The 13,324-nt window shown below is 39.7% G+C and overlaps 1 protein-coding gene across 1 annotated transcript in view; it reads left to right on the forward strand.

Moving 5' to 3' along the window:
- The first annotated feature begins 303 nt into the window (after positions 1-303).
- The window catches only part of si:ch73-127m5.1 (neurotrypsin), a 38,193-nt gene continuing 25,172 nt past the window's right edge, over positions 304-13,324 (forward strand). Inside the window, exons 1-2 of the mRNA XM_017681635.2 lie at positions 304-604; positions 5,358-5,400. Of these exons, the coding sequence (XP_017537124.1) occupies positions 530-604; positions 5,358-5,400 (118 nt within the window). The 5' untranslated portion in view covers positions 304-529. The remainder of the gene's footprint in view (positions 605-5,357; positions 5,401-13,324) is intronic.

Genomic DNA, 13,324 nt, shown 5'->3' on the forward strand with positions numbered 1-13,324 from the left:
TTCCCCCATTCTGATGCTCGGTCTGCACTTCAGCAAGTTGTCTTGACCACCTCTACATGCCTAAATGCATTGAGCTGCGGCCATGTGATTGGCTGATGAGCTACATGTGTGAGCAAGCAATTGAACATTGTACCTAATAAAGTGACCGGTGAGTGTATACAGTATATACATAAACGCCCATATGCTTTCACTGAGCCCTGCGGTGTGTGTTGTTGTGGATGTTTGTGGATGCTGCAGCTTCCTGCAGTTAGATGTGTGCTCAGCACTGAGGGGATGTGTGTCTGTGACCCTAAATCACATCTCATCACACGTTAACCTGCACCAGGTCGAAGAGGAGGAATAGGAGGAGGAGGCTTCATCACGGAGCGGAGCGTCACTCACTGCTTCGGAAACAAAAGCCGCGCCCACTCCCGGAGCCGTTAATAGCAGTTAACACACACACCCCGGACCCGTACTCGCTCAAGCGGTAACCCAGGAAGAGTGCGCGCGCGACGCGAGCATGAGCGCGAGCCGCAGGGCGCGGTAGAGGATGGAGCGGAGCGCGCGGGAGCTGCTGGCGCTGGTCGCCCTCTGCTGCTGCGCGGGGCTGTCGGCGCTGAACCAGGTACGACCGAGAACAGCAGACCAGCGCCTCAGAACACAACGCGCATCGATCGGTAGCCCACAGTGGTGTCCGTTAGCGCTCTGGAGCTCCGGGGCTGCAGCCTGAAATGCGAAAGTGGCCCTTTTTCACGCGCTGCCTTCAGGCTACTGCAGCGGCTTACGAGCGGCATTGTTCCGTTACGCTCACCTCCACCACGCCTGTGCTGAGGGAGGAAGCGTCGTGTCTCTGCGCGAGAGGGGGTTTGATTTAACTGGCATGTGCTCCGCGTGTTCAGTTTGCTGAGGCTCAGCTTTGTGCCCTGCCCGTGCTTTAAGCCCCACTCGCGCTGATACACGATCACAATCTGCCATTTCTTTGTGATCAATGGAGCCCCAGTGACTGCAGGCTACATCATGATAATGAAGCCTTGCAATCACCAAACTCCTTGACCCATATTCAGGTGCAAAGCCGCAGCGTTGGGATGAGAGGGCTAAATCTTATCTGTCATATCTGTCTGTTGAAAAGGAAAGGAAAGGGACAGAAAGGGAATTTTAGTACATTTCATTTTAAAACAGAACTGGAAAAAGGTGCATGGGCAGATCTGTGAATTGAGCGAGGCCAGGACTGCACTGTGCTTGTGTGTGTGTGTGTTTTTCTGTATACACCCAGTCTAGGCATGTTTATGCAGGACACATCAGTAACGATATAATCAACACAATTGATGTGTGTAATCCTTTCACTCCGGCTCACAGAGAGCAGGGCTGCTGTATCCGAACATCTGTTGGGGCGGTGAAACTACAGTAGTGTGGGAAGATATTAATGAGTAATTTGCCTACCGTGTAATGCTGAGTTAGGCTTTTGCTCCTCACTGTGGTTGGTTGTACACGACTAACAGTTCTACTGAATGATCCAGAGGTATTGCCGTTCAGACGTTTGTCCTAATGTGTACGTGGCACTTCCTCTTTAGATCAGAATTATAATAAGAATATTTATTTGCCAAGTAACAGATACATGTGGAGGGTCGGCTGGTGCAGGTGTCAACGTGGAATCCATCAAAATGAATAAAGAAAAAAGATCTATAGAAAAAATAGACAATACACAAGCAATCAGCAAGTAATAAGGGATGTGCAATGGTAGGTAAGTACAGTTAGAATCAACTATTGAAGTATATTCAGTAAGTACAGCTAAAGGAGTGAGCAGTGAATATAAATGTAACTGTATTTATATAATGTGTATATTTGCAGTAAGTTAAAGTGCACTGACTACAGTAAAGTGGAAAAGGTTCTTATATTGAAGGATTATGGCATGGTATATATAGTGGTTTACTCCCTTTTTAGCCCTGCTTCTCTGTGTCATTAAGATCATGGATTGTTCAAACTAGCTTTGCTTGATCACAACAGCAAGCAATAATAGTGCAGCAGAGATGTGTTTCATTAAGCTTCAAAGGCTAGGCATTTACAGGCTGCTTTGTGCCACACTCAATTTTCAGCTGTCAGGATCTCAGCCCTCTCTTTCTGGATGGCTCTTTGTTCCTGCTTTTTGGCCTATATTGAGTGTAACGTCATGCTTCAGGATGCTATGGAAGGGGTTGACTTCATTATCACCACACACAGCTCTGACTGACATTAAACCAAGTTAGTAGTTTTAAAAGGAATAGTCAAAATAACATCTCTCAGTTTTCACCTCTTTCTGAAATTCGGCTCCTAAGAAACAACGCCTTTCTCACTATGATCAAATAATTCTTTCACAGGTAACATAACTGTTTTACAATCTTAGCTGCATAACTTTTACCTCAAAATGTATAGATCTCATCTTTTTCTTATGTAACTTTCCTCTACATCTACAACATTTTCAGCAGCTTGTCACTGTTTAAGGAGACTTTGATCTTCTCTCATTTGTCACCACTCAAAAGCTTACATTCCTCTTGACTAATGTGGGAGTTTAGGAGAAAGAATTCTGAAAATCCATGTGCCTTCATTAACACGGCACTGAGATTGATTTATTTGTGCTGAGACAAATAAACGTTGGTCTCAGGAAGACACTTTTTCTGTGGATAGTTTAATTGATAGTAAATTGCAAATCAGAAGCAGGTTGAGACACTTTGTCAGATTGAGACTCAGTTTTATTTTGCCACATGTGAGGAATTTGTCTTTGTGAGTGCACTTGTATTAATAACATAGGAAATAAATACAGTATGTCTGATTTTCAAGGGTATCATTAAAACAGGTAGAGAAGACTGTTCTGACTTGACTGTCCTATTCCATTAAATTATTATTATAATTACATTTCAATAAAAGAGACAATACATCTACAAGTCCACTTTTACAAAGTGAATACTGGTAATTAGCTGTACACTGTTTTATAAGAGAGCTAAACATAAAAGAGCTTAATTCATCACATACAGCACATACTTATTATGTGTTTATAGAAGAGATGCATTAAGTTTGCTGTAATAATTAGCAAAATAATGACAAACCTTACTGCTGCACTCAAAACTAGTAGCCGCAGCTAAATGATCTTGCTTGCTGGCCTGATAAAATACTAGCTAACACTAGATGTTTGAACATGAAATGACATGCTGCTTTTTTCACATGCTCACAGAAATGTCTTCAATTGCCTAGAGTCATGTGCAGAGTCAAGTATATTTTAGATTTCCTCCTGGGGGTGTGAAAATATTAACAGCACCACTATAGTTGCTAGCATACATGCTATCATTAGTGTTAATTAAAAACTAGCTAAGTAAGCAATTTTATTTATAAAACTAGAAACTGGCGCATCAAAATACCATTGTAATTTACATTCTGGTGCATTTTAGTGGCCACGTGATTGGTGATTTCCACATGTAGTCCTGGTGAAATTGATTATTTATCTTACTTGCTAGCTTTAAGTACCTGCTCGCCTCTGCCAAATACAAGTGTTATTGCAGCTGTTACTAGTTAGATGTAGATGTATATAAGTGACCACATAAAAGGCCAGTTATTCTGACAAATAATCCAGTAATTGAGTGAACATACCAACAAACTTCAAAAATCTGAATTAGTTGGGAAAAGATAACCCACTAAGGTATTTAAACATGCACTATCATCATTCACATTGCCAATCATTCAGTTTTAAATTGTTCTTTTTTAATTAATTGTAATGGAGTATTCATGAACACAGTTTTACAAAGGGATAAAGACGTCTGGAGATGATACAGCATGATATACAGTATTTTACACTGAGATATGGACATTATACAGTGATATAGTGCTGTAATGGAACAGATGATACATTTGATCCTATGTAATTGTGGGCCTCAATAAAGGGAGTTGCATTCCTCTTGAGGTGTAATGTTTGCTGTCAGGATCCACCAGAGCTTCAAAAGGCTGTGCCTGGCTGGCCTCAGCTGCTGCCTTGGTAGGAGATTGACAGATGCAATTATGGATTTAACTGACCAGAGTGTGTTGATCTGAGCACAAATATCATAGCTCATAACTGAGGCTTGTTATCTGCGTGTAGCACAATTAGCTTGGTGGTGCCTTGCTCAGTCCCTGAAGCACTATAGCACATGTAAATTAATGAAGTCAATCCCACGTTTCTTTTCATGGCCATGCAGACTAACATGTGGCAGCATGTTGGAAAGATTACCATAACCATTATAATATGAAGGATGTTTTGTTGTGTGGATGTTACTGCATGTGCATATCATATTAGAGCATGTCTGTTTGTAATTTGTTTGTTTAGATTTGTTACATTGGTTGTGTTTTTAGTTTTAAGATGGGTTATTGTACAATACAGTTCCTAATGTAGGAAAACTTAATTCAGTTTACCGCATCTTCAAACGTACACTTACAGGTAATACAAATTATTTTCCACTTGAGAAGTCTGACAGAAATGCAACTGTGAAGTGCAGACCAAGGACAAATACACTGGCACAGACTCCAAGTAATTCACAAATTCAGATGTTCTTGGGCCAAGGTCAGTGTGTGAATCATGACTGAAACATTTAATTGGAGATTTTGGATCATCTTTCTCCTACTCTTTTGCCCTTCTCAGATTCCGTGAACTAATCCTGTGCATCTAATTTCACTGATTGCTCTAACGCCCCGTTAGTTAATAAGAATGAGAATGAATACGAGATTTGGTTTATGGAAATTTGGGATACTTTCATCCAGTTTGTTGACTACTTGACATACTTGACAGTCCACTACTTGACATAATAAAGGAGGTTGCTGACAGTTTCAGCTGATTTTTTCATTCTAAAAATGACACTGATCCAATGAAATGATGTGATGACATCCAGGATTAAATCAATCAAAGGCTTAGCTTCTCCCCAGAAATAAAAGGGAATGAAAGGAAGGGAAATGAAACATGAACTGTCATGTTTTTTTGTGTGTGTAAGCCATATTATTGCCATATTATTCTATAGCCATCCTTATCTACATTTTTGTGATCGTATGATAAGGTGATGCCTTTGGTAACCGCTCATGCCACATGATGACAGTTACAGTACAGCTGGAGAAAAAGCGGATATAAAACGTCCAGAGTTAAAAATGCAATAGATATCATCTATGTTGCCAGTAAATTTGCCAGTGAAGACTCTCATGGCTTCCTCTGAGCCATGTGAGAGCGTGGGTAGAGACAGAACGCGCTGCTGTTCAAATGTGTGTCACGTCTAAGAAGATAAAACTCTCCTTTTCTGGAAAAACAGGCGCTTTCTCACGCTGAACAAATCACTTCATAATTCTGTCAGCTTCTTGCATCTGAACTGTTTGCATATCTTTTTGCCCTGCAGGTGCTTGGAGATGATAGCTACCTGAATGCAGTTCAAAACACAGGTAAGTTAAGATTTATGCCTTCAAGTGTGAAAGCAAATGCTTGACTAGTGTCAAAATCTAAACCGTATTATAGTAGCAATGCGTGTTACCATGCTATTGATATTAGGCAATAATGGTGGACAGACTGGAGGCCCATGAGAGCAAAGGCTATGAGATGAAGCATAAAACATTCATTAACTGTCCAGAGGGCTTCAAAATTTGACATTCACTTTCCGTCATTGGCTTATTGGGGTTACTAGCAATAACACATTTGGCAGGTTGATGAGGGCAGCTGCCCTGTGATGGTTTTTCATCTCACACTGATGCCTATCAGTTCTCTCTCTCTCTTTCCCTCATACGCCTTGACAGTGTGAAATTCCCCAGCATCAATCCCACTGTGCTAATGACTCTCAGTGCTTTGATGTCACTGCATCAAGACTGATAAACAGCGCAGCCAATCAGACGGCTGCATGGGGCCCAGAGTAGATAGGCCTCAGATTGAACGATTTGTGCTTTGGTGCGCTCTTTTCCAATGAAAAAATTATCAGAACAGCCTGTTGCCAGGAGCATGGCTCACACATCAAATAAAAGTGGGTCAGCTTTAGACATTCTTTTTTTTTTTAACTTGAAGTTTATTTGCATTTCTTACAGATCTAGGTAAGTGTGCCATTACAGCCATTAGCAAAGTTCAGACCAAAGCACAGCAACTTGCTTCTTTCATCTCAGTGACTCTACTTTTTATATGCTATAGCTTTACCTTTATGTGCAAAGCTTATCTTCCAAATACTACTCTGAACTCTCGCAAATGCTGCAGTGAGGCTTTGCAAAGAAAACGGTAAGCGACACAGTGAAGTGGATGTTAGCCATTTGAGCCAATGGTCACTGTGCCTACTCCTGGAGATGTACTTTCCTGCAGAGTTTACCTCCAACTTGTCATCTTTATCTGACACTAATACACCTACTCAGCCAGTCAAGGGCTTCTGAGGAAGTTAATTAGCTGGAGCAGGTGAGGCAGATCTTTCGGACTAGATTATCACAACAGCCTATTGCCAGGACCTTTGACCATTGCTTTAAATCTTGAAAGCCCATAGGTGGGCCCACACTTCAACTTTTATTTTTTTTAATTATGTAAATGAATATTGTCATTGTCATACAAAAACGTACTTCTTGCCCCATTTGAAAACAACAGCTGCCATTTGCATAAATGTTTCATGATGAGTGGACCAATAAAAATGGTCCAAAAGTCTCATGACATTAACACATATCAACATTAGGAATGTTTTGCCCTCTCCAGTAGAGTTACCATTTCAAAGACTTTGTTATGGTTATGGTTTACACTGGTATTGATTGGTATCAGTGTCAGATAGATGTTAACAGAAAATGCTGAGTTGGATATCAGAGGGAAAAAACAATTAACCTGATTCAATTCTAACAAATCTATCCTGAAATAGAACCCACTCATGCTGTGTGATGTAGTGTTGTTAGGTGAGTATTACAGGTTGGTCGAGTGCTTAAGTTTTAGCATGATAGCCTTAAGTGAAGTGCTTCAATTAAAAGAACTTTAGGGTGGTACAGGATGATATTTAATGTTTCAACATCGGTACTGAATAAGGGGTTTTGTTGCATCTGTGGATGATTTTTTTTGTCCTTGTATATAATGCCTGAGATGTAGACATTGACAGTTTTTTTATTACCTGCAGTTGTCATTTTTGTCCTAAAACCCACGTTAAGAGGTAGCTTGCACCACCACTTGGCACGCAGCAGCACTGTGTATGAACCGTATCAAATATTTATTGTGGAGGGGAAATGGATTATTGGAGGAGAGGGGATGAGCGGTCCCGCTGCAATGAGCAGAACAGCGAGTGTGTCTCAGGACGCTGTACGGATGCATTGAGTAAATTACATGATTTCTGCTGCCATTCGTTCTGCTGCTGCTCTGCTATTAGCATAGGAGAGGAGCACGGCTAAAGGTGAATAAAACTCACCCACAGAGCATGCACAGACTTCCGTTTTCTTCCTTAGTTTTATTCCACTGTCAGTGCGCAGTGCATTTTATACATTTATTTCATTCTGATAAAAGCAAAGAGATAACTGAAGTGCTGTCGCTTAGGTTTTTTCCTGAGCCTGTTCTGTGCTATGCTGGGTAATGGTAATGCTTTTTTTGAGCAGCACACAAAAGACCCTGAAATAGTTCAGAATCCGTGACATGTATGTTCAAACAAAGACATCCTACCATTTTTCGCATATTTCAGCTGATTGTTTCTGCTCTGTCTTGTCTCACATTTTGATATTTCACCAGATTTCAGCATTCTTTTTGAACTAGATGAAGGCAGCAGTCCCCTCCCCCCTCAGCGCTGCTGTGCCAGTCTTTGGCAGGCGTGTGTCTCTGACAGCTTTGATATCCCAGCACCCACCTCATGTCTAGTCTGTGTGCACATGTTCTTCTGTTTCTGTTTACTTTGGCATGAAAGTACGATCAAGAAAAAATAATGTCACTACAATTATTATCGGGTTCAACAGAAAGTTGTGTATGAGATATGAGTGAATGGTCCTCCACATTTTCTAGTCAAGCACTGTGCTTGGAGGAAACTGAAGGTCTTGAACAAAATAAAATACCATGTAGGAAAGCTAGCAGATACACATTTACTGAATTCAGTTTGCTTGTCATTCAAATTACAGCTGTCGCAGTTACTCAGTTGAAAAAAATGGTGACATTTACCTGCTCAGTGAATTAGTAATGATTATTTGGCAGTTTGAATGATGATAATGTATAATGTAAATTTTCATACTGGAAAGAAATACTGCCTGGTGAACACACACACACACATATTTGGCTATTTCTTCCACATAGATTTCTAACAGTTTCCAGATGTGGATTAATTTTAGGATTAAGGAAATTCTTTTTAGTCGGGGCTAAGGCTTAATCTGGGTCTTGGAAACTGGCGGATAGTGTTTTAACAGTTCTGTGCAGAAGTCAGAGATCACCCTCCATTTACTTAAATTCCAGTCAAAATGTTATTCATCAGGAAAAAAGCATAAAACATATATTAAACAGAAAATTACACAGAAGCCTCAATAACTAAATAAAATATGTGAATTTAGTGTGTCACCTCCATTCAGCCTCCATTCTTTTTGGGTTTACAGCTTTTTCAAGAAATCTGCAGGGATATTTTTCCACGCCTCCAATGTTTATGTCTTAGAAGTTATGTGTTAGTGATGTTGAGGTCTAGGGTGCGGGATGCCCAGTCTGTGAACACCAGCAGGTTCTTTGTTTTTCAGTTTTCATATTTTTGTCTATTTCCTTTTACTCAGTAACAGCTTCTTGACAGCTGCACATCCTTTCAGACTCCTTTTAGTGTTGAGTTGTCTTCTTTCAGTGGAACGAGGGACAGAAACACTTGTGGATGTTTTCAGATCTGAAGCGAGAGTAGAGTTTGATTTTCTCCTCTCTCTCTCTCAAGATAAAAGCTTTAAGGACTGTTTATCTGATGAGGACAGTTTTGGTGGCCTGTCAGGTGTTGCATGATTGTTAGGGGTCTCTAATTCTGTCATATTTTTATGTGTTTTAAAGGTTTATCATTTTTTTCCATTTTTTAGATGTTATACACAAAAAAAATCCATTGTTTTGGCATAATCAAAATACAAATACTTGATTAATCTCTAAACCTTTAATTACAAACATAATTAATAGTGCAAGCTGTTTTTAATTTGAGCTACTTAAATATTAGGCCACTGGAATAACAGAGAATACATGGTATGCTTTGTATCTTGACATCTTTAAGCTTTAAAGCTTTTAAGCTTTTTTAGATTTTAGACTACAGTATCATATCAACATGAAGACAACTAAAGAGAAATCACACCAACAAAGAATGTGCAACACAGAAGGGCCAGAGGCAGTTAAATGTGTGTGCAGAGTCTATTTTGTCTATTCTGAGATGTTCTGCTAAATATCTGTTCAGCAGGTGTCAGAGAATGCACAGAGAGAGTTATCACAGGTTCATCCATAATTCTTGAACTAATAAACAGACAAGCTACATCCAAAATGATGCAATGCTAGAACACAGAACACACTAGAAACTAGAGCGCAGTAGCACACTAGTAGCAGTAGAAACTGTGAAAACTAGGAAACATGAGACTTGCTTTCTGTAGTCAACACACCAACAACAATGACTATACAGACACATGGATGAATTTAAAGAGGTGTGTTGTCATGTTGAGGGGGAGGAACTGTGTAGCCAGAGTAGGAAGGTACCGCACAATTCTTGACATGATGTATGTAGGCATAGCAGCACTTCATCACTTCCTGTTAGTACAAAACAATGTAGTGCATTCATATTTTTATATGAATTTTAATATTTTAATATTAACCTACCATTTGGCAGTGACTATGTTGCTTTACCGTATTTTGTTTGTGTGGAGTTACATCAAGTAAACTCAGTGTATTACACAGTATATACTTTATAATATTAGTGCTTGGTAATGCAAGTCCAGTCAGTTTCTACAGTTAATACAGTTTCTTTTTTTAAATCAGAATGTGACTAAGTGGGATTCACTGCTTTTTTCTATGTTATCTGCCCTCTCTGTTCAGTTCTTCACTGACACTGTACCAGGTTCAGATATCACTGGGTATCTCATGGCAGCTTGAGTTGTGACCAACCATCTGGAAAATCAAAACTAGCCTCAGGGCAGCCATGGTGCTGTTTCAGCAGCTCCTCATACAGGCCTTAACTCTGAGTGAGCTAATTCAGCTCCAGCTTAATGATGGAGCTGAGGACCATTCTGAATTGTGGGTTTTGCTTCATGTCCAAACCTCTTTCTTTCTCTCTCCTGCTGCAGGAGTAGTTAACACCTAGGCAGCAGCCATTTCACTGCTACAGCAATGCAATGCGATAAGCATCAGCACTCTTGGTCCCAAAGCAGCTGAGTCAGCATGGCTGCTTTTGTGTACATGCTCTGATGCCCTGTCTGTCTTTTTTCATTCTTACTGTCTGCCTGTGATGCAAAAATGCAAAAATGAAAAGGTAAAAATCTGAAGGTGGCAATTCTGAAATGTTAAAACTGACCATAATCAATTCTGAAGATATTCATTAAAGTATGCACTATACTTTCTGGCCACAGTAAAATTCATTAAGAATTTAAATTATTACTGTTTTCCTCCACTGTATGTATAGGTTAGGGATACAGCAATGTGCAAACTGTGGGCCAATGCTGATATCCAACATTTCATGCACACCACCGCTGATGCAGAGACCAGTGTTGATATATAAACATTTCTAAAATGTAGAAATTGGAACAAAATCTAAACATCTGTCCAAGGCTGATATTTTATTTTGAAAGAAAATATCTGAGTGTCGATATGATTCTGATGTTATCGTGCATCCTTCATCCTCCAGTTTGTAATATACTGATTCATTTGAGGACAGAGATCTATTACTCTACTCTCTGACATTCCCTTTTATATTTTTTCTCTTTCTTCCAGAAACTCTTTTTTCTCTTTACTTTAGTCTACGTTGTTCGATGACCCATTTGATTAATTATTTGATTCTGTCTGCAATAATAGATGAACTTTCTTTGCAGTGTCCACTGAAATACTGCTTTTTTGTTTTCTTGCAGCTACTTTATTGACAGTTTTATTGCGTTTCCTCCCCTCACGTCTTTCTAAAGCCAATTAAGTAGAAATGCAGTGAACGATTTCCCCGGGGTTGGCATTCAAGTTGGCACGACTCATTTTGTGAGAGCGCTCAGTCATTCTGCTTTAATATCTCTAATTCAGCTCTGCCATGATTGCAGTCGGTCCATTTAAGCTTGGCTGGGGATCCATTCGTCTCCCCTGCTGCTCTGCATACACACAAACACTACACCACACCTTTTTCAATGTGCACGGGTGTGATATCGCTTTGATGCATCCTGGTCTGGCTCAGAAAGTGCACTGCAAGAGTCTGCAGAGATAAAGCTTTGGCAGATGTGCCAGACCAGCCTGAGATTGACAGCATGTTCCTCTGAATGTGGGTAATGTATTTTCTGAGCCAAAGCAAAGGTGGCAGGCCCCTAATATCCACTGTATAGTAAAGTGGCAAGACATATGAATGCCAATACTGCTGGGTCATGTTGTTCTGGATTTGGGGATTGAAGGAATCACAAGGTTAGCAGGGGATTAATGAGTGCAGGAGATTGAATCCCCTTCAACCTTGACTGTCTTCTCTTTCTCTCTTTCAAAGCAACATCTCCATCCACCACATTTTACAAAAGTTGCTAACAAACTCAGAAAATTTGCTGACAGTTTCTGACTCTGGTGCTGAGACTGTTTGGAGGGGAGAGCTGTTTGTGCACTGCATGCAACATTTCACAGTCCATATGGTGCAAAGGAAATGGCTTCATGGAGGGTTTTCCACTCAACAAAGCATGTGTGCGTTGTCCATGTTTATTCTTCTTCACCGTGAACGAGGAAAAGAGAGATGGAACCATGCAAACTAGGCTGGAACAATCAGCCATATAAGCATATAATAGTCAGCTAATAAAATGTAGCTAATACATAATACCTTATGCTTATTGTTCAGTTATTAATGACAATATTAAGTAACTATTATATTACTACTGTGTAGTTATAAGGGTGAGAAATTGAGGCAGGGGCCCACATACTGCTTTCTGTTTTTGTTCATTATAAGAGTTTTACTATACAGTTTAAGTGTATTTATGTAATATCACATTTAATTACATTGTATGTTATGTGATTCATTTACATAGTAACTAAACTACCACTAGGGTGGTACCCTCAAGAGTATATCTTTAGTACCTTTAGGAGCATCATTGTACATATATTCCACTGCAATAATATATGTTATATTTAGTTATATTAACTCCACGCACCCTATATTAATAATAATAATAATATTATTATTATTATTAATAATAATAATAATAATAATAATAATAATAATATGTTTTATTTATATATTGCTTATTTAAAGCTCCAGGTTGCGTTACAGAGCACTTATGCACCTTTTCTCCAGATACAGTAAATGCAGTGTATCTTTAAAACATATTTAAGGCAGACAATTGTACCTTAAGACCATTAATGTATATTGTACATTATTGAGCATTGTTTACATTTATATTCTGTATTGACTGCTTTGAGGACAATCTTCTGACTTTTTTCATTTGTTTCAATGTTTGGAAAAATACCAAAATTTAGCAAGAACAACCCCATCTTTCCACTTTACACACAACAATAACTATTCATCAAATTCAAATCATAATAAAATATCCTCTCTCCTATCTACAAACATAAATGTGGTATCAGCTGAATGTTTAGAATCTGCTGTTTTGATATAATCTGCTTGTTTGAATGAGCTATGAGTGAGAAATAATTAGTATTGAGTTACACCAGGCTTTAGTTATTCCTAGAAATAACAGCCAATACTAAGTGTTAAAAGGGTCTAGCTAAAGGGCATGTCTTTTGATTTAAAGCCTATCTTTGTGCAGAGTATTCTCAGTGAATCAGTTTTCCCATTTTATTTGACATACTCAGATGACCTGACCAAGTTCCCTTCTGCTGGCAGCGTGACTTAAATGATGGGAGTTTAAAACCCAGTAGAGAGGAACATCCTTCATGCCTGTCTCGGGGAAGGGGGCCAGGTCAGTCAGAGGTGTGCTTCAGCACCTGGATACTGTAAGGTGCAAGTGCCTTTTTTCTTTATCCTGGTTAACAGAGCATTTTGGAGCAGATCTCTGTCTAATCCTTCATCCTTTATGCTGGAGTGTAAGGCAGGATAAGGGCGCAGTTGTCCAGCCTCTCTCTGTCTTCTATCTCCAGCCCTGGGGCCTGGGAATCAAAGCAGTATGGGGGGCCTGGAAGAGATGTGAGAGCCAGGCAAGTGTTCCTGAGAGATAAACGCAGAGCTATTGCAGGGCCACTGCTTTTCCAGCATGCCGTTGGCCAGAGGAT

This window comes from Pygocentrus nattereri, chromosome 13 (assembly GCF_015220715.1).
Source record: "Pygocentrus nattereri isolate fPygNat1 chromosome 13, fPygNat1.pri, whole genome shotgun sequence".
NCBI lineage: Eukaryota > Metazoa > Chordata > Actinopteri > Characiformes > Serrasalmidae > Pygocentrus > Pygocentrus nattereri.